Source organism: Phaenicophaeus curvirostris, chromosome 38, assembly GCF_032191515.1.
Source record: "Phaenicophaeus curvirostris isolate KB17595 chromosome 38, BPBGC_Pcur_1.0, whole genome shotgun sequence".
Taxonomy (NCBI): domain Eukaryota; kingdom Metazoa; phylum Chordata; class Aves; order Cuculiformes; family Cuculidae; genus Phaenicophaeus; species Phaenicophaeus curvirostris.
Window position 1 is genome coordinate 1,599,216 of NC_091429.1, and position 20,559 is coordinate 1,619,774.

The following is a 20,559-nucleotide window of genomic DNA, read 5'->3' on the forward strand; positions in this document are numbered from 1 at the left end:
GCTGGGGGTGTGGGATCCTGGGGGGCTCCAGGGGCTCCGGGTGGGCATGTGGGAGCCAGGTGGGCTCAAGGGACCCTGGGTTGGGGTTCAGGGGGCTCTGGGTGGGTTCAGGGGATCCTGGGGGACTCAAGGGACCCTGGGGGGGTTCAGGGGGCTCTGGGTGGGTTCAGGGGATCCTGGGGGACTCAAGGGCCCCTGGGGGGGTTCAGGGGGCTCTGGGTGGGTTCAGGTGTTCCTGGGGTGGTTCAGGGGGCTCTCGGTGGGTTCAGGGGATCCTGGTGGGGGGCTCAGGGGGCTCTGGGTGGGTTCAGGGGATCCTGGGGGACTCAAGGGGCTCTGGGTGGGTTCAGGGGATCCTGGGGGGTCTCAGGGGGCTCTGTGTGGGTTCAGGTGATCCTGGGGGACTGAAGGGATCCTGAGTTGGGGTTCAGGGGGCTCTGGGTGGGTTCAGAGGATCCTGGGGGACTCAAGGGATCCTGGCAGGGGGTGTTCAGGGGGCTCTGTGTGGGTTGAGGGGATCCTGGGGTACTCAAGGCATCCTGGGGGGGCTCTGGGTGGGTTCAGGGGATCCCGGGGGGGCTCAGGGGGCTCTGGGTGGGTTCAGGGGATCCTGGGGGACTCAAGGGGCTCTGGGTGGGTTCAGGGGAACCTGGGGGGGCGTGGGGGCTCTGGGTGGGCACACACTGGCCCCGGCTGGGTGTGCAGGCGGCCGCACATCTCCGACATGGGGTGGGGGTCCCAGTGACCGGGGGGTCCCTGTGACTGGGGGGGGGTCCCTGACGGCCCCATCCACCCCGCAGGGCGCCGATGCCGAGCTGAGCCGCCGGGGGCCGATGGCCAAGCGGCTGCTGGTGGCCTACGGGCTGTGGGCGCTGGGGGGGCCGCTGGGGCTGCACCACCTCTACCTGGGCCGCGACAGCCACGCGCTGCTCTGGCTGCTGACCCTGGGCGGCTTCGGGGGCGGCTGGCTCTGCGACGCCTGGCACCTCCCAGCCTGGGTGGCCGAGGCCAACGGGGCCCGCGGGGAGCGCGCTGGCTCCGTGCCGCCCCTCAGCCCCCTCCGCGCCGCGGGGCAGGCGGCCGTGGGGACGTATTTCGGGCTGGCGGCCGCTTTGGCGCTGCCGTGGGTGCCGGCGCTGGTGGCGCAGCCGCTGGCCGTGGCGCTGGGGGTCTTGCTGGTGGCCTCGGTGGGTAACCAGGCCACGCGGGCGCTCCGAGTCTTGGCAGCAGCCTTCCTCGCCTCCCTCCTCTTCCAAGGGCGGCTGCTGGCCGTGCTGCCCGCCAGCCTGGCCGCCAGCATCGCTGCCCAGCGGCACCGGCGCTACGAGAGCCGCCGGACGGTGCCACCGCCCCGGCTGCCCGCTCGCCTTTACCATCTAGGCTTGGCGTGCTTGGCGTTCGGCGCCCCGCTCGCCTACCGCGGGCTCAGCGGCGCCGCCGAGGCGCTGGGCACCGCGCTGGCCCTGGCCCGAGCCGCCACCGAGCTCCTGCTCCTGCCGCTCCGCGCCATACGGCTCGTGGCAGGGGCGATGGGCATCGCGGGCGGCTCTGAGGCACCCGAGACTGGCAGCGGGTTCAAAGCGAGAGGCTGGAGCCAGCGGCAGCGCTGGGCGTACGAGGTGAGGCGCCGGGGATGATGTTGAAAGGATGAGGGAGCTGGGGGGGTTTAGGCTGGAGAAGAGGAGGCTGAGGGGAGACCTCATTGCTCTCTGCAACTCCCTGAGAGGAGGTTGTGGAGAGGAGGGAGCTGGGCTCTTCTCCCAAGGGACAGGGGACAGGACGAGAGGGAATGGCCTCAAGCTCCTCCAGGCTGGATATTAGGAAAAAAAATTTCATGGAAAGGGTGATTGGGCAGTGGCAGAGGCTGCCCAGGGAGGGGGTTGAGTCCCCTTCCCTGGAGGGGTTTAAGGTGGACGAGGTGCTGAGGGACATGGGTTAGCGATTGATGGGAATGGTTGGACTCGATGATCCTGTGGATTCTTTCCAACCTGGTGATTCTGTGATTCTATGATCCATACCTTGTCTTTTGAGGGACAAATCCCCTTTTTGGGGTTCCCTAAGGAGGCTCAGCGGGGTCTCCACCTCCTGTTCCCCTCTTGTCCCCAGGTCCTGGGTATCCCGGCTGGTTCCTCCGCCGAGGACGTGCACCGGAGCTACCGGGAGCTGGTGAAGGTTTGGCACCCAGACCACAACCGGCAGCAGGCGGAGGAGGCCGAGAGGCGCTTCATCGAGCTGCAAGAGGCCTACGAGGAGCTGGCCAGGGCCAGGAGGGCAGCGGGGGCGGCGTGAGAGCAGCTGCTGGAGAAGAAAGTGGCCATGGGGCAAGAGTGACCATGGGGGGATAGTGACCATGGGGGGAGAGTGACCATGGGGGGAGAGTGACCATGGGGGAGAGTGGCCATGGGGGGAGAGTGACCGTGAGGTGAGGGCATCCATGGGGCAACACCACCCATTGCCCTGAGGGCGCTGGTATTTGTAAACATGAGATTTTGCTCTTGCTTTTGCTCCATTCCATCTGACGTTGCGTCGCGGGGGTTGACGGCGTGGAGGGCATGGCGTGTTGCAGGGAATGCGCTGCACAAGGGCGTCTCTAAAGCAATGAATGGGGGGTTCGGGAACCGTTACACAGCGATCTGTGCGGACCCTGCAGAGCTGCAGCCCCCACAGCCCAGGGCAGGGAGGCGCTCAGGGCAGAGCGGGGTCTCGAACCCGCCTCTCCCCGCTCTCAGCCTCCCCGCCGCCCCTCGCTTCGGCCGTTCCCGGAGGCGCTCGGGTGTTTCCGCCTCAGGGCGGCGTCCCTCGGCAGTTTCCGTCCACGTTCGGCACCTTTCGCCCCTCCCCTCGCGAGGGGGCGTGGCCTCGGCATCGCCTCCTCCCATTGGCTGCAGTCGGCGGGGAGGCGTGGCTTCCTCCGCAGTGTCTGTTACGCCGCTTCGCTATTGGCTGGACTCCCATCGCCGCGCTCTGCAATCTCATTGGCCGCGAGCGCTTGGCCCCGCCCCTTGGGTCGCATCTGATTGGCTAAAAGCGAGGGGGCGGGCCAAGCGGGGCCCTCTGCGCTCTCTGATTGGTTGCTTCGCCCCGGCGGCCCAGAGACTCCATTGGCTGCCGAGCGCAGGGCGCCTCCTTATTGGCTGGTGCCGCCAGGCCCCGCCTCCCCAGCCGGGGCTTCGCGGCGGCCTGAAGCGCAGGGGGGGGCCGGCGGCACCTGGACCCGGCGGGATCCGAACCGGAGCCAGGGCCGGTGAGCTGTGGGGGGCCTTGTGGGGGCGAGGGGCATCGAGGGGGGGGCTTGTGGGGAGGGGGGTGCTGAGAAACCTTGGGGTGGGCGTCAAGAGGGGCCATGGGGAAGGGTGGGGGTGACTGCGAGACCTTGTGTGGGGAGGGGGCTCGCGGGGGGTTGGTTGAGGAGTTGGAGGTCGGGGGGAGCCTCGTGAGGGGGGGGCTGAGGGGCCTCGTGAGGGGTGGAGGGTTCTTGTGTGGGGAGGGGGCGTCTTTTGAGGAGGGGAGGGGCCTTGTGAGGGATGGGGGGGTCAGGAAGGGCCTTGGGGAGGGGTGAGGGTGACTGCGAGACCTTATGTGGGGAGGGGGCTCGAGGGGGGTCTGTTGAGGAGTTGGGGGTCGGGGGAGCGTTGTGAAGGGGGGCCTGAGAGGCCTCGTGAGGGGTAGGGGGGAGGATCTTAGTGGGGGGGATGCTGAGAAGCCTTGGGGGGGGGGGTCAGGAGGGGCCTTGTGAGGAGGTGGAGCTGAAGGGCCTTGAGAAGCGGCTTGTGTGGGGAGGGGGGATCTTTTGGGGAGGGGGAGGGGCCTTGTGAGGGGAGGGGGGGCTTGGGAGGGGCTGAGGGGTCTTGGGGTGGGGGTCAAAAGGGGCCTTGTGGGGAGAGTCTTTTGAGGAGGTGGGGGGGACCTTGTGAGAAGTGGGGGGTCTTGTGTGGGGAGGTCAGGGGGGGCTTGTGAGGAGGGGCCTGAGAGGCCTTGTGAAGGGGGGACTCTTGTGTGGTGAGGGGGATTGAGGGGTCTTGGGGTGAGGATCAAGAGAGGCCCTTGGGTGGGGGGGTCCTTTGAGGAGGGGGAGGTGAGGCACCTTGGTGGGGGGGGGCTTGAGAGTGGCCTTAGGAGGAGGGGGCTGAGAGGCCTTGTGAGGGGGGGGCTGAGGAGCCTTCTGGGGGGGACCAGGAGAGGCTTTATGAGGGATTGGGGGGGTCTTCTGTGAGGAGGCGGGGGGGTCTGAGGGGCCTTGGCAGTGGGGGGGGCTGTCAGGAGGGGCCCCTAGGTAGGGAGGGGTCGCTGTGGGTCCCTGGGGGGGGGAGACAGGAAGGGTCTTACAGGGGGTGGGAGGTCTTGGGGTGGGGATCAAGAGGGGCCTTGGGTGGGGGAGGCTTTTGTGAGGAGGGGGGGCTGAGGGGCCTTGTGAAGGGAAGGAGGGGATCAGGAGGGGCCTTGTGAGGATGGAGAGGGGGCTGAAGGGCCTTCTGATGGGTCTTATGTGGGGAGGGGGGTCAGGAGGGGCCTTGTGAGGGGTGTGAGAGGTTTTGTGAAGGATCTTATGTGGGGAGGGGATGGTTGGGACGGGCCTTGGGGTGGGGGGGGTCAGATTTGTGAGATATGGAAGGGTCAGGAGGTGCCTTAAAGTGGGGGGATGGGACTGTGAGGCCTTGTGAGGGATCTTGTGTGGGGAGGGGGGGGTTCAGGAGGGCCCTTGTGGGGGGTGAGTCATTGATGGGGGACCCCAGTGTCGGGAAGGGGTGCTGAGGGGCCTTGTGAGGGGTGAGGGGCGTCGGGAAGAGCTTTGTGAGTGAGGATGTGAGAGGCCTGATGAGGTGTCTTCTGTGGGGAAGGGGGTCAGGAGAGACTGTGTGGGGCGGAGGGGATCGGGGGGGGGGGCCTTGTGAGGGGTTGTATGTGGGGAGAGGGGGTTCAGGGCTTCCTTGTGAAGCAGGAGGGGGCTTAGAAGCCTTGTGAGGGATCTTGGAGTGCATGTCAGGAAGGGCTTTGTGAGAAGTGGAGGGGCCAGGAAGGGGCTTGAGATGGAGAGGGGGTTTCTGTGGGGACTTGTGAGTGGGTGGGGGTCAGGACCCCCCTGTGAGGGGTCGTGTGTGGGGAGGGGGTGGTCCAGACTAGCCTTGTGAGGGGAAAGAGGGGCTGAGGGGCCTTGGGGTGGGTGTCAGGGGGGGCCTTGTGAGGGGAAGGGGGGCTCTGTGGAGGAGGGAACAACCTAGGGTGGTATCTGTGGGGAAATGGGGGGCAGGAGGGGTGCTGTGTGGGGTGAGGGGTGCCGTGTGCTGGAGGGAGGAACCGTGGTTTGGGAGGGAAGGGTGACAGCGAGGGGGGCTGCGGGCAGGCCTGGGTGCCCCCCTCCCATCATTCTAGCCTGACTGGGGAGCGGGGCGGTGGGCAGGGGTTTGGGGGTCCCAGGGGGTGGGCTGGGGCAGTGGGGGCGGTTCTTGTGGGGTGTGGGGAGCGGGGCAGCCCAGGGTGAGTCAGGGCCAGGCTCTGGGCGTGGGGTCAGGAGCGTTAATCCATTATTTATGCCGCAGCCAGTCCACGTACACAGCCCAGCGCGCTTCCTCCCGCCATCCTTCCTCCCTCCGCTGCGCTCCTCCCGTCCCAATCCATCCCGTAAATCCCAGGGGTCGGAGTCTTCTCCTGGTACACTCGGAGATCTCGCTCTGCGGCCTTTAGGTATTACCGTAACACAAATAATTAACTAACGGGAGTGGTGAAAACCAGGCTGAGCTGCAAGGAGGGAGCTTGACACCCCCACCCCCTTATCCGCTCGAGGTTTTCTCTAGGAGAAAGCGAGGAGGTGGCTCCCGCCGCCTGCTCCCTGCTCTCATCCCCCATCGCTCGTCGAGGCCGTTCTGGTTTTGTGATCCCAAGCGAGCAGAAGGAGGCGTTTATGTATCCGCAGAGGGAGCTGTTGCAGAGAAGTTGGGAAGCTTGGTTCCCCGTGGAAACGCGCCCTACACCGCAGTTCCACGGGAAGGAAGGGGAAGGATAAGGTTTAGGTTGGTTTGGAAAGGGGAGAAAATCCTGTCAGGAATAGAATCACAGAATCACCAGGTTGGAAAAGACCCACCAGATCATCGAGTCCAACCATTCCCATCAATCACTAACCCATGGCCCTCAGCACCTCGTCCACCTGGCCCTTAAACCCCTCCAGAGAAGGGGACTCAACCCCCTCCCTGGGCAGCCTCGGACAGGGACCAGTCACCCTTTCTGTGAAATATTTTTTCCTAATGTCCAGCCTGACCCTCCCCTGGTGGAGCTTGAGGCCATTCCCTCTCGTCCTGGCCCCTGTCCCTTGGGAGAAGAGCCCAGCTCCCTCCTCTCCACAACCTCCTCTCAGGGAGTTGCAGAGAGCAATGAGGTCTCCCCTCAGCCTCCTCTTCTCCAGCCTAAACCCCCCCAGCTCTCTCAGCTGCTCCTCTTCTTCTCCAGCCCCCTCCCCAGCTTCCTTGCTCTTCTCTGGACTCGCTCCAGAGCCTCAACATCCTTCTTGTGGGGAGGGCCCAGAACTGAACCCTTTCCGAGGGTGCCTTTATGTTTGTACTTGTGGTCTGATCAATCCTCTCTTGCCATCAGAGGAGTCTCGGTTGCCCAAACGGAAGCAAATGCTTCCTTGCGGAGCTGTGGTTCATTGATGGGAAGTAAACTTGGACAGAGAATTCCCAGCTGACCGCTTGCAGGATCCGCCGTCGTGTCCTGCTGCGGCCTGGTAGCCATTTTCATCCCTTTGAGCCTGTTACGGCTGCGTTTCCCGCTGGATGCTTCCATCAGAAGGCCCTGAAAGGAGGTTGTGGAGAGGAGGGAGCTGAGCTCTTCTCCCAAGGGACAGGGGACAGGACGAGAGGGAATGGCCTCAAGCTCCACCAGGGGAGGTTTAGGCTGAACATTAGGAAAAAAATTTTCATGGAAAGGGTCATTGGTCCCTGTCCGAGGCTGCCCAGGGAGGGGGTTGAGTCCCCTTCCCTGGAGGGGTTTAAGGGCCGGGTGGACGAGGTGCTGAGGGACGTGTTTTAGTGTTTGATAGGAATGGTTGGACTCGATCAGGTGGGTCTTTTCCAACCTGGTTATTCTATGATTCTATCTCTGGAAGTGTTTGAGGTTCTTGAGGCCCCGGCAATTGCTGGAGGAGGGTGTGGGCTGTTTTGCTCTGCTATCTGGCTCTGGGACCATTGGATTCTCCAGCAGGTTTTGTTCACCTGAACCCCGTTTTGCCATCCAGCTGGAACACAACCCCAAATCCAGGAGACTTAGGACCTGGAGGAGGTCAGGTAGAGCAGAGAGGGAAGAGAGCATTGGTGTTTGGTGTGAGAGCTCTAGAAAGTGAGCATGGAAAGCAGCGTCCGACCGGGAATCCCAGTCCACAACCCCTCCTGAAGGACACACAGCCTGGTGGTTGGCTCTTTGATCCTGGTTGAGTGTTTGTGCACCCTCCGAGCAGGGTTTGGAGCATCCTTGCGGGGTTGTGCCCTCTGGAATAGGCAGATTTACCCCTCTGCGCTGCAAACCCTCCCAATTAGCGTCTCGGTGGTGGATGTTTGAGAATAGCTGATGCCCGGTCGTGCTCTGCATAATGCGCTTGGTGAAGGAACAATAAATGCCTGGATTTAAGCGGAATATAGACAGCTAATTATCCTGGAGGTTGAACGTTCCCTTCGGTCCCCAGGGAATACTGAACCCCCCCGCAAACTCCCAGAGCAATATTAAGAAATGGTTTCCTAAATCCTACAGTCGTTCTTTGTGTTGTCCAGTTTTCCGATCCATCATCCGGTGCTGTGGAAGGATGCGTGTGGGATAGAGAAAAGCCGGAGCTCTGTATAGGCTGGGATTTGGCTGGGGAAACTGGTGTTAGTGCTGCGCTCGGAGGGGCCAAGAGGCCACGTTGCTTCCCCGTGTGCTCCGGCTGGGCCGTTGTTGGTTGGAAAGAGCTCCTGGAAGCCAAGGGGCTTGATTGAAAGGGAAAAAGAAAGGTAAAACCCAGTTATGGTGTGGTTTGTGCTGTGCTTGTGTCTTTCCTTATGGGTGCAGTGTAACAAAGCTGCTGGCCTGATATTCTCTGGGCTGTTTTGAGGGCAAAAAAAGGTTTTTCTGGGAGCAGAAATGGCTGTGGAGGGTGAATGGGCTCGTTCGGGTCTGTTGCGGCTTCACAGGGATTTGCCCAAAACCCCCAAATCCCAGGGTTTCAATACTGTCTAAAATCCCCAGGAATTCAACAGAGACCTGGGAAAAAACAAGCTGGCAGCACCTGGTGAAGGTGATGGGAACATCGAGATGTTCCTGCGTGCAGTGGGCGATGAAACCAGCTCCTCTAGCCTGGGATGCAGAGGGAATTCCGGAGTTCCCACTGTTATTGTGGCCTTTATTTTTTTTTTTTTTTTAGGACATGCTATAAAATTGAGTTAATTCCCTTCTTGCTTGAGTGCGTCATGGAGGGGGATCCAGCGTTGTGGGAAAACACCCGGCACCTCGGAGGTACCGGAGTCTTGGAAAATGGATTTTTGTTTGGGAATGATTCCAAATGGGATCATTGATCCTGCTGAAAGGCTGATGTGTGTGCTCGGAGATGACTCTTACGTGCTTGATCAACGCGATTAAAATAGCCTGCTAAGGGAGTACTTAACTCCAGAGCCAATTAGCCAGATGCTGCCAAACAGCAGGAATTGTGCTCCGGCTCTGGGACAGCCACCCAGCCACCAGCCTGGGCTCTCAGAACCCCAGGAAAAACCCTCCCAAAAAGCAGGTTTCGTTCTCTTGAACCCCATATTTCTCAACCAAAGCGTCTTCTGTAGGCTATTTACAACATTCAGACACATTTCTCCCTGTTTATCCTCTCCCCCTTCAAACAGGGAGCTATTGAGCTCTGAAAGTTGACTGGAATTACCTGTCTAGACAAAGCAGGAATAGCCCAGCACACTGGCGTGCAGCGGGGTTTGGGAGCCGTTCCGTTTTTAATTCACTTTCTATAGAATTCTGAATGTTTTCTCCCGTTTGGAATTGTTTGGAACATGCTGATATTAAGGCATTTAACAATCCCATGCGTTCCGAGGGTGATTTGGGAGCAGTTTGTAGTGCCGGCGGCTCCGGGAAGGCACCGGTTGCTCCTGAGGAAGCAGCAGGAGCTGGCACAGCAAGAGGCTGTGCTGCTACAGTGACGATATTTTATTGTAATCCCGCAGGTAGATCCCTCGACGTTTCCCCATGGATGTTTCCCTGTTTCCATAGACACATCTGAGCGCTCTGTGAGCCGTATATTGCCCTTAATCCGAAGGCGCTCCCTGCCAGTAACGAGTTTATTTGAACCCGCATTAACCTTTGCTATTTTACCAGCCTTGACATTTCCACTTGGGTTTTAAAGCCGCTCGTGTGTTTTACAGCCCCTGGTGCTGCTCTGCGTGAGGCTCCCGGCTGATGGCCCCGCTGGAATTCCCAGACACGGAGTCACAGGCAGGGCCTGTGGCAGCCTGGACCCTGATTCTGACCCAAGGTTGCTTGGCCCTGGATTCTTACCGGGAGACTGGAACGAAGCATTCATTGCGCTGTTGCTGTTTATACCCTCGGATACCGGCAGGGTTTGGTTTCCACTCTGTTATTTTATTCCTTTTGTGCTTAGAATTTTTTTGCCAAGCAGCCGTTGTTTTTCCCCCTCAAGACTTAATTACTCTTTATTTTACCTCTCTGAAGTGGGTAAACCTGTGATTTTGGGCAATAAGATGCAGTGTTTTTCAGGCTTTTTGAGATTTCCCAATAACTTCTGTCCTGGCAGCTTTAGTTTTTCACGGCGTGTTCCCAAACTCTTGGAATGAGCTGTTCTGGTGTGATTTGCTTTCTGGGGATGTTAAAGTGTTCCTTTGTTAAGTTTGGGACAACTTGAGAGAGTGCAGGTAAAGCCTCCTCAAGCTCAATGTTACCAGCAGTGCTGGTGTCTTTCCTTCTTCCTCCAGATTAAAACATCCTTGTCTTTTTCTATAAATGGGATTATAAAGCCGGCTCTAAAGCGCAATTGTGCGTTTGGTTTTAAAACCCTGAGCTGTAGAGACCCAGGCGCTCAGCTCCGGGATCACAGGTCAGTTCCTGAGCCCTTTCTGTCTCCGCAACCCAGCGTTATCAGCACCGCGGGAGGTGCTGGACGCTCCCCGAGCTGGATGTCTGCGCTGCCCGCCGCACCTTTCCGGGTAGGGAACACGCAGGAGGCTGGCAGGGAAGTGAAACTGCGGTGTAATCACTCGAACCGCAGCTCTTCGGCCGGCGGAGCTCTCTGCTTAGCCTGCCCGCAGCCTCCCTGCACCGCTCGCGTCCGATATCGCAGCCTCATCCGCCGCTAAACTCTCCAGCTCCTGTGTTTCTGAGCAGAGTTTCACGTGGCAGGGTTTGTGTGAGGTGGGATTTAGTGCCTGGAGGCATCACAGGGAATTAAGGCGTTGGATTCGGAGTGCTGTGGGGCAGAGTTTGTAACCAGCTCTCGGGGCAGGACGCTGCTTGCAGGTAAAATCCCTTTTGCACAGTGTTTTTGGGCAGGCAGCGAGCGTTGGCTCTCTTGGATTGAGATCGCGAGGGGCACTGGCTAGGAATGAGTTTAGAGCTACTGTGGGGCTTAAAAAGGAGAACCCTAATGATAGGAAACATCTGTTTAAAGTGGACACTGGGGCAGCGTCGCCGGGCAGCAGCCTCGCTGCATTCCTCACTCTCGCAAACTAGATCCCTGAAAACAATCCCGATCGGGGTGAGCGGGGCTGAACTTCTCGTGATTTTGAGAGCAGATTTGGTGTGTGTTTCTCAGTGCCAGCATTCCATTTCCAGGAGTGTGTGGGCTTTTCTAAAATTCACGAGGGCTCCTGATGTTTGTGGAAACATTTTGCCTCTTGGTTACCTGCGTTTTACACGTGGAAATGGGGTTTCTTGTGTTTGCCCCACTCTGTTGTGAGGTTTTGTAGGGCGGCCAGGTCTTTCCTTGAGGCTCCACAGCTCAGAGCGGGGTTTCCATTGTTTCCCTACCTTGCATATCCTGCTGTTCTTTGTTTAACCTGTCATCGTGCTTGACGTGGGGCTGGCTGCCCTGGCTTTCGCTGCCTCCTGAAAGCAGGAGCTGGGGGCGCAGGGCAAAGCCACGTACGCAGTGCCACGCGGAGCTGAAGCGAGCGCTGACAATGGGTGCGTTTGGGTGCTGGCAGCAGCGTGGGTTCTGCCTCCCCGGGACGCATTAACACAGATCCTGGAGTCGCCACGCTGGGCCCCACGCTCTCATCCGCTTCATCTGACGGCTCCTGCGTCTGTAAACGTTTATGTAAATAGTTTTATGCCGGATTCTGACCCTCCCTGCATTCTGAAGTGACGGCAGCTTTACATTAAACCCATTCAGACCACACCACGTCGTTGGGATCTTGTTCCTTTATATTTAACGCTGCTGCTTTTTTCCAGCTAGTTGTTTCACTGGGCCTCTAAATGCAACACAAATTGTACTTTTAAAAAGCAGGAGCTGGACGGCTCTGGGAAGCAATCCTCTTATTTCCCTCCTTCTTTTTATTCCTCTTTCTTTTCCAGACCCTGAAGATCGACACCAGTGGCTGCGCTCGGGCTTTGTGACAAGAAGCTGCTTTTGGGCGGCAGGAGCTGCAGCGTTGTGCCGGCTGTCAGCAGATTGCTGACAACTTCAGACCCCACTTGCCCTCGCAGCTGGGATTTTGCCATCCCAATCCAGATCTTTTGCCGCTTCCCACGCTGATACGGGGCTGGGTGTGAATTGCAACCGCTGGCTGCGTTGTGCAGGGCCGAGGACTCTTTCTTCCCCCCTTCCCGTACAGCCGGACATCAGAGCAAACTGCGCTGAGATGTCTAGAAAGCAGAATACAAAAGGTAAGGTGTATCTGCACGTGATGCAATCAAACAGCACTGTGGATTCGGAGTTTAGCAATTAGGGAAGGGGTTAATTGCTCTTGGCATGCTCCTTTCAGTGCTGCTGATGTCACTTGACAGCTCATTGTCACTCTGCGGGTGACAGGGTGTAACCTGCTGGGGTTTGTGGCATTTTGAGCAGCACTCAGCTGTCCTGCCGGACAGTTTTGATTCCACGAGGGCCCGTGCGATGTTAACACTGCATTGCTGTCACAGTCAAGACAGCAGGAGAGAGGAACAGTGGCCACAAACTGAAGAGCTAGGGAGCCAACCTGTTTTATTGTACAGCTTCCCCTCGCTGGGCACAGCTCAGGTGGGTTTGAGTGTTATCTGGGCCTGGAATTCTTTCCCCAAAGCCTTATTCCCAGGCAGCCCTTGTCCAGCCACAGGGTGTCCCTGGAGGATGCCACGGTCTCTGGACAAGCATCTACCTTGGACTTGTTTGTGCTGCTTGTGGCAACTACTTGCCAGGAATCCAGTTAAGAAACCAGCCACGGAATTGCGCTGGGATCACTCTGCTCAGGCCCTCCCCTCCTAGGATTGTGACCCCAGCCAGACTCATTTAAAGCTTCTCCCTTCAAGGTGGGCACAGAGGGCACCGAGTGAGTTTGCAGGGAGCTTTTCCCTTGCTTTGTTTCCAAACACACGGGCTGGTTTTCCTTTTCCTGCTGTCGCATGTTAAGTGGGAAAGCTGTGTCGGCGTCAGGCACCTGGTTTCAGCACGGGATCTCATTTGTCGCCTGTGAAACATTAATTCCAAAGCGTGCGTGCGCTGGGGCGGGGGTTACGGTTTTCTCTTTATTTGAACTGAGTCCTAATTAATAATTTAAAGCGAATGGGTTTGACAATTCATGTCCTCTACCTCAGGAGAAGCTTTTGTTCTCTGTAGATGATATTTTCCAAGCAGCTTTGGCATGGAAACGGTTTCTACCTGAGGAGCCTGGTGTCCTCCGACAGCCAGACCCATGCAGGATCCATGGCAATTAGTAGCCGTTATGGAAATGTCTGAATAGGATCATTTTGGAGTGATTTTTAAAGCGCTGTGTTTCTATCTGTGCTCTTGGGAGCCTCAGTCCGAGTCATTAAGAAACGGACTTCTCTCTGAGGCTGGAAACGGAGCCCAGCAGTCGCTGGGAGAGAAAACCACACCATGAGACAGCAGGGGAGAATTAATGGGGCTGGAAAGGGGACAGTGAGGGGAGAATATGGGAAGCTGTTACTGTGAGAGAGATCGGGGGTCTGGCAGATCCCCAGCTAAACGAGGAAGCTGTTGCGACTGCCGCTCGTGGGGTTGTTTGGCAGAGGGGGCCACAGGGAGAACCCACTGGAAAGTGCTGGCAAACACTGGGTTTGTGAGGAAAAGTAAAGGGATCCTGGACATCAATATCGGACACCGAGCAGGAATGCAGAGCAGCTTTAATTCCTCTGCCACCAGGGATGTAACATCCACCCAGCTTTGTTCCACAGGCTGATGGCCTGCACCGCAGCGGCACCGAGGGGCACGAGGGAAAGGGGGAAGGTAAAGCTGCAGCCTCCTGGCTGTGCCCTCGTCTCTTTGGGCTGTGATTGAATTCTCAATTACTGCTTTTCTGCTGCTCTGGAATATTAATGAGGTCACCAAACGATTTCTAGTGCTCTGTGAAGGCGCGTGCCTCGGCCAGGTAAGGGACGGCTCCTTGGTTCTTCTTTCCGAAAGCTAAACCTGGCCCCTCCGCAGCGAACAAAGAGCTGGGAGAGGGAGCGAGGCCGACCTGGTTTGAATAATGCAGCAGGTTGGAAACCAACCCAGAAGCCCACTTGTTTCTTCTTGGAAGTGCACGGACCGGAGTGAGAGCCGGAGCTCTCCAGAAGGGCATTTTTAAGTCTTATGCAAAGTCTGGGCACAGAACCGTGCTCTGCTCCTGAATGAAACTGGTGGTAAATAACCTGGCACTTGGAGCGGAGGAGAAACCAGCTCCATCTGCAAACCAGTCGTGTCATCATCTGCAATCAGAATCCAGACGCTTGCAGCCACGCGTTGGTCATAGAATCAAGAATCGTGAAGTGGTTTGGGTTGGAAGGGACCTCAAAGCCCATCCAGTTCTACCCACTGCCATAGGTAGGGACACCTCCTGCTGGATTAGGGGCTCCAAACCCCATCCAAGCTGGCCTGGAACCCCTCCAGGGGTGGGGCAGCCACCACTGCTCTAGGCAACCTGGGCCAGGACCTCCTCACCCTTATTGTGAAGAATTTCTCCCCAAGATCTCATCTCAATCTCCTCTCTATCAGCTCAAAACGGTTCCCCCTCATCTTCTCACTGCAGTCCCTGATCAGGAGCCCCTCCCCAGCTTTCCTGGAACACCTTTCTGTACTGGAAGCTGCTCTAAGGTCTCCCTGGAGCCTTCTCTTCTCCTGGCTGAACATCCCTGACTCTGTCAGCCTGTCCTCCTACGGGAGGTGCTGTCAAGGTTACTCTGGGTGGCTCGTTGCAGCTTGATATTCTATAAGGGATCATTTGGAAATCCAGAGGAAAGCTGGTCCTCGTGGTCTGGTAGGTCAGGTTTGCTGCTCTCTGGAGTGATCCAGGATTCTTGGTGCTGTTCTTCCCCCGACATGACATGTGGGCAGTCTCACATTTCCGATTCGATTAATTGATTGAAGTGAAAGCAGCCACCAGGCTTGGGAATCCCTGGTGACCTCAGGATACAAAGCAATTGCATCAATCTTGTTCCCATCGGGCATCAGATGTGGTTTTAGGTGTGCCAGGTTCCTGAATTAAGCAGCACTCGGGTTCCTCCTCATCTAGATGCATCGAGGAGCCATCTCAGTGGATGGAAAACCGAATTCCTACATGGGACAGGAGGGGTTTGGCTGCACAAAGCGAAGCAGCAGGGACTCTGCACCCCAGAGCCTTTCCAAAAACCTTTCTCCAATCTAGTGATTCTGTGATTCTAAGGGGCCTGTGTTGATGCAAGGGCTCACCCTTCCGCTCTCTTCTGACTTCTGCTGGGAGTCAGGTGGCTGGAAGGTTTAATTTGCTCACCTCAGAGTGAATTCCTCCTGTCGTGAATCAGTTCCTGTGAGAATGATGAGACCCTGGCCCAGGTTGCCCAGAGCAGTGGTGGCTGCCCCATCTCTGGAGGTGTTCAAGGCCAGGTTGGATGGAGCTTGGAGCCCCTGATCCAGTGAGAGGGTGGAACTGGATAGGCTTTGAGGTTCCTTCCAACCCAAACCATTCCAGGATTCTAAGCAGCTCAGAGCTGCGTCCTGACACGTCCTCCCTAAGACCAAGTGCAAATGGAGACGTGGGAAAAGGTTAGGATTGAGTAGTTGAGAATGTGCTGCACGGGGGAGCTGAACTCCATCTTCCCTGGCACCTGGTTCCTCGGTGGCTGCTTGGCGGTGAAGATTTTTGATAAAAGATTGCGAATTCTTATCAGTGATGGGAGCCTGGAAGCCATTTACAAGATTGAGGGCTCGAAAGTTAGTAACTGGAACTTGTGTGAGCTTGGGAAACCTGAGAAAATCTTGCTTATGGGGCTGAAACAGGCAAGGGTGGCGCAGGGGAGAATTCACCTGCTCAGCTGTAGCCGTAATAAGAGGCTGACCTTTCCATCATGCTCACAATCCTGTCACCGGGCGTGGAGGCATCGTGGTTTAAATGCTACATCAATGTCTGCGAGCCGCGGAAGTCAATCGTGTGTCTCCAAACCACGTACGAATTATTTAGAGGAGGTGAGGGGAAGAACATGAATCAGCAGCTCGAGATATCAGCTGAGCCCCACAGAGCGTTCCAGCCTCTCCTTACCCCACAGCAGCTTTGCAGAGCTGGTGTCCTGTGTGTCTCTGACTCTGTGAGGGCTGGAGTCCTCAAAGCTCATGAAAATGCCCGCCTGGGAACTGTGCCGGTGGCGCTGCGCGTGCGTGGGAATTCTCTGGGCTGAGGTGGTGCCAAACAGGGACATTTGGAGCCCCCTCAGGTCTGGCCTCTGCCTCTGCCCAGGGATGCGTGTGCTTTCCAAGAGCAAATGTGGCTACAATGCTGGTTTGAAGTGTGTTCTGCCATAGTAAAAGACATCCATGAATCATAGAATAACCAGGTTGAAAGAGACCCACCGGGTCATCAAGTCCAACCATTCCTATCAAACACTAAACCATGTCCCTCAGCACCGTCCACCCGACTCAACCCCCTCCCTGGGCAGCCTCTGCCTCTGCCCAATGACCCTTTCTGTGAAATTTTTCTTCCTAATGTCCATCCTGAGCCTCCCCTGGTGGAGCTTGAGGCCATTCCCTCTCGTCCTGTCCCCTGTCCCTTGGGAGAAGAGCCCAGCTCCCTCCTCTCCACAACCTCCTCTCAGGGAGTTGCAGAGAGCAATGAGGTCTCCCCTCAGCCTCCTCTTCTCCAGGCTAAACACCCCCAGCTCTCTCAGCCGCTCCTCTTCTTCTCCAGCCCCCTCCCCAGCTTCGTTGCTCTTCTCTGGACTCACTCCAGAGCCTCGATATTCTTCTTGTGGTGAGGGGCGAGCAGCTTTATCCCTTCTCATTAGCAAACCTGAAACTTAGCCTGCGAGGACCCTTGGCAGGCAAACCGAGGGCGAATTTGTGACACCGAAGAACAGTCGGGCCTGCAGATTTATGTGACCTTTGCTCGTGGTGGGGAGCGAGCCCGTCGGTGATGCCTGTCTCCATGATGGGTCTCTTTTGGAACATATCGGCATTACCTCGGAGATTATGGCTGGCAGGGAACACAACCTGCTGGCTCTTCAAAGCCATCCATCAGTCTGCTTGCCATTTGTATCTGCCTGCGGAGGAGTTGTTCACCACCACTGGAAGGCTCGGTGGTTCTGTTAACTCTTTGTTGCTGGGCTCGGTAAAAGGTGAATATGGGAATGGAGGCACTGGTCCGCTTCTGTGATCTTCTGCTTTGCAGCGTTCCAGGTTTTAGACGCGTGGGTTTGACCCATTGTTGGTTGGTTTAAACCAGCCTGGAGCTGAGGAGTCAATTTGCTTCATGAGCTTGAGGGGGGACATTGGCAAACCCGACTCAGCTGGGGTTGCCTGGTTAAATGGACCCTGGTCCGTAACGAGGCTGGGATATCACCCAGATTCCCAGTGATCCCCTGCCAGCCGGGTTGCGGAATCGGCCAGCAGACGCTGCACGTCTGTGGGATGTAAATGTTCTCCTTGGCACGGGAACAGCTCGGTGCTGACCTCTTGCTTCATGTCTCTCCCACCGTCTCCCGGTTGCTCAGAGCGCTTCCCTCTCCTCTGTCTCTGCAGATCCGTCTGGGTTTATTTTTGATGTGCAGTCCAACACCGTGATGGCCCAAGGAGGAACCTTTGAAAACATGAAGGAGAAGGTAAATGTGTCTTCTGAGGCTTTAACTCGCCGCATGCTGCGGAGGAGCTGCTGAGCGCTACATCTTCATCTCCTCTCCGAGATGAAGGATGTTTCTGTCCAGAAGCAAACTGCAGCTCTGTCAAAGGCAAAATTTGATCCAGGCTAAATCGTCCTGGCACATTAAAGTTCAATGAGGAATTCATCGGTCACTGCTTTCAGGAGGGTGGCTGTGGGCTCCGTGCGGGACACAGCGGATGGTTTACACGTTTCCCTGTTTACTTCTCTCCAGATCAGTGCCGTGCGTGCGATAGTCCCCAACAGGAGCAACAACGAGATCGTCCTCGTGCTGCAGCATTTTGACAACTGCGTGGACAAAACAGTGCAGGCATTTATGGAAGGTAACGGCGAGTGGTTTCCTGGTGGGGCTTTGGTTTCGTGACACGTATGTGCTGTTTTTATGCGCAGAAAAGGCTGCGTATGCTAAGAACACCAGGGAGCAGAAGCCCGTGCAGCTCCACAGCGCATCCAAGTCCAGACTCTGTCCACAAAGGCAACCAACACATGATTCGATTCCTAAGTTTTCATTGGTGTTTGTTAACCAGGGGTCAGGGCAGAGATAAAGATTCAATAGCTTCCTAGATAAGGAGGTTTGGTACTCTGTTACAGAAACTCTTGTTCATGTGTACGAAACAGGAGTGCCTTCAGCGCCAATGGTCGCTGTTTGTACTTTGAAACCTGGCTCACAAACCTCCTCTTGGTTCTGGCTGGTGCGCTGCGGGAGATGGATCTTCTGACCTTGGAAAAACCGGCTGCTGCTGGTGACAGTGCCTGTCGCTTTGCGGCTCTGATTTCCATGCTGGCCATCACTGCCAGCCACGCTTTGCCTCCGGCCTGCAGAAGGTGTGACAGCTCCTCCTCAGACTGCAGGCATCCTGACACGGTCCCTGTCTCTGGGGAGGGAAGGCCAGCAGATATCTGACCTGAGCACAACCTCTTGAGCTCAGAACATGCGCCAGCAGAGTGCCAGGTTCCTAAACCTTGGTGTGACAGAGCTAAAGAGGAGAGATTTTCCCTTGGGAAGAGCTGGCACTATGGGGTGAGGGAGTGTCCCAAAGCAGAAACGAAACCCATCCTTTTATTATGTCAACCAAGAGAGCTGAAAGGTAGCTGCAGGGAGTGTCAGAGGTGGGTGCAGATATGGAGATGTTCCAGGTGACCGAGAAAGAATTGGGGTGGGTGCCGTGTCCACCGCTCATAGCTGCATTTCATTGCAGGCAACGCCAGTGAAGTGCTGAAAGAATGGACTGTGACTGGCAAAAAGAAGGTAACATGTTTTCAATATGCTTTGCTAAGTCATTTATCTCTTTTCTGTGAGGATTGAGACCACAGGGAACAGTTGGCATTCCGAGGGTTTAGAGAGGAAGAGAAACCAGATAGCAGACGAGTCAGTTGGTGTGAGCGGGGCTGATCGCTGGGTTATTGGGTGCCTCGCTGCTCAGGGCAGAGATTTACACGGTACCTTCAGTGCAAGTTGTAAACATCACCGTCTGCCACGTTTACATCCGATTTGGTTGTCAGATGCATCATGTTGGATGTGGCATCTGAAAAAAAAAAAAAAAAAGGGTCTGGACTTGGTGTCTCTGCAGTCGCTTTTGTTCCGCTGACCCTGTACGGGACCCCTAATCCGCACGCAGCCTCACACTGAAGTAAATCTCTATCAGGCCCATTTATTTCCACAGAGCTCCGTAATTCACTGTGCAGAGACTCGCGCTGTTCCATTTGTCATCCGTAACCTTTGGAGCCGAACAGTTGTGGTTTATGCTGAGCTCTGTGGAAATAGATTTCTTTGTCACACACAAGCTTTCTGTAGTGTTTTGCCTGGTTCTCCGCTCAGACCTCGGCAAAAGGGTTAAATAAAGATGTGCAAAGTTTCAGCACTTGATATTCTAACGTCTAAATCCACCAGGACCAGAGCAAAATCATAATTATTCAACAGGACTCCTTTGAATACGTGAAAAGCACCAACGTGAACTGGAGAGGGAACGATGTGACTGACTGGCCCTGTGCTGGGAAATGAGGGAAGTTCTGTCGGAGCGAGGTCTGGCAGCGCCCTGGGAGCCGCTCCGCACCAGGGTCACAGCCACAACCTCCCTGTCTCCCAGCCTAACCAATGTTTTGGGCACACAGAGAGGATAAATTCACGCCTCATTAATACCGTTGTATCTATCCTCATTGTTGAACAAATCCCTCCTCCCATTAATGGGATCAACAGCCAGACTGGCTGGAAAAGCATTTAATTCCGTACTTTCAGCCAGTGAGCGTAAGCTTAATTTTTCCCTTCAGGAATTAAGCTGAACGTTTTTTATCCCCTTTGTGGTGCGGGTGCCTAATCCTTAGAACAAGAAGAAGAAAACTAAACCGAAACCGCAAGCCGAATCGAGCCCTGGCCTCCCAGACCCCAGTAAATTGGTGTCCACTGAAGAGGAGCAGGCGGCAAACTCAGAGAAGGGTGGAATGAACGGTTTCCATGTCAACGGCTGCGCCCACGACACTGAGTCTGTGGACTCGCTCAGCGAAGGTTTGGATGCACTTTCAATTGATGCCCAGGAGCTGGAGGATTGCGAGTCTGCGGTGCCGGACATGCCTGATAGAACAGGTTAGTCTGTGTGAAGTGGCGCAGGAGACGGGCAGCGGGTGTTTAAAAAGCAGAGGAGCTGCCTCCCGCTGTTCTGTCTCCCTTCTTTGTGCTGGGTCAGCTCGGAATACTGATTTGTTTGGATGGCTCTTTGGGAAAGAGCGGCTCGCCTTGGTTTCTGATTGTTTTGCTGGTGGTGGTGAAGAGGCAGTCAGCGTTCTGCCGTCCTCCTCTCCTTCCCCGTTAAACAAGTTGCTTTTCTACAGCAGTGCCAGACCTAGGGAATGGAATAGCAGGCTTTGACACAAAATCGCTCACCATGCATCCTTCCCAGAGCCCCTCGTCTCTCCGACAGCGGCCTGAGCTGAGGAGCGCTAGCAGGTCTCTGTCCAGATCAGCAGCGAGCAACACAACTCCTGCGTCCCTGTCTGTCGCGCGGCTGGAAGATGTTCCGGTTTCACCTACAAACAAGAAGCAGGGTAAGGCCTGAGGGGCTGCACGCTCTCCGATGTTGGAGCAGGTTGCTGCTGGCCAAATTCTCACTGTCTCTTCTGTGGTGTCACTGTCAGACACAGCGTGAGGTGCACCGGACTTTGATTTTAATGCGAGCTAACGTGCTGCTTATTATCTGGCCAGTGACTCGCCCTCTGCTCCTCCTCTTCCCTGTGCACAGCGGGGATCTTGACAGCAGTTTAGATGTAGTGCCTG

General features: G+C 56.5%; 2 protein-coding genes across 3 annotated transcripts in view; both read left to right on the top strand.

The window, feature by feature from the left end:
* The first annotated feature begins 833 nt into the window (after positions 1-833).
* On the top strand, positions 834-2,316 carry DNAJC22 (DnaJ heat shock protein family (Hsp40) member C22). The gene is made up of 2 exons (XM_069879524.1): positions 834-1,619; positions 2,107-2,316. The coding sequence occupies exons 1-2, from the start codon at positions 834-836 to the stop codon at positions 2,287-2,289; spliced, it is 969 nt and encodes a 322-aa protein (XP_069735625.1). The 3' UTR covers positions 2,290-2,316.
* An 861-nt stretch (positions 2,317-3,177) lies between these two features.
* Positions 3,178-20,559, top strand: part of SPATS2 (spermatogenesis associated serine rich 2) — a 29,091-nt gene continuing 11,709 nt past the window's right edge. The window contains exons 1-7 of one of the 2 annotated variants that reach the window (XM_069879411.1): positions 3,178-3,244; positions 11,545-11,856; positions 17,156-17,235; positions 17,506-17,614; positions 18,491-18,540; positions 19,614-19,872; positions 20,121-20,330. In XM_069879411.1, coding sequence (XP_069735512.1) covers positions 11,832-11,856; positions 17,156-17,235; positions 17,506-17,614; positions 18,491-18,540; positions 19,614-19,872; positions 20,121-20,330 — 733 coding nt within the window. In that variant the 5' untranslated portion in view covers positions 3,178-3,244; positions 11,545-11,831. Of the gene's footprint in view, positions 3,245-11,544; positions 11,857-17,155; positions 17,236-17,505; positions 17,615-18,490; positions 18,541-19,613; positions 19,873-20,117; positions 20,331-20,559 lie in introns of both variants that reach the window. The other variant, XM_069879410.1, reaches the window with a different exon arrangement.

Excerpts from the sequence above, each read along its gene's own strand:
- DNAJC22 (XM_069879524.1), top strand. The coding sequence starts at position 834 with ATGGCCAAGCGGCTGCTGGTGGCCTACGGGCTGTGGGCGCTGGGGGGG. Across the intron at positions 1,620-2,106 it reads GGCAGCGCTGGGCGTACGAG|GTCCTGGGTATCCCGGCTGG; the intron begins GTGAGGCGCCGG and ends TCTTGTCCCCAG.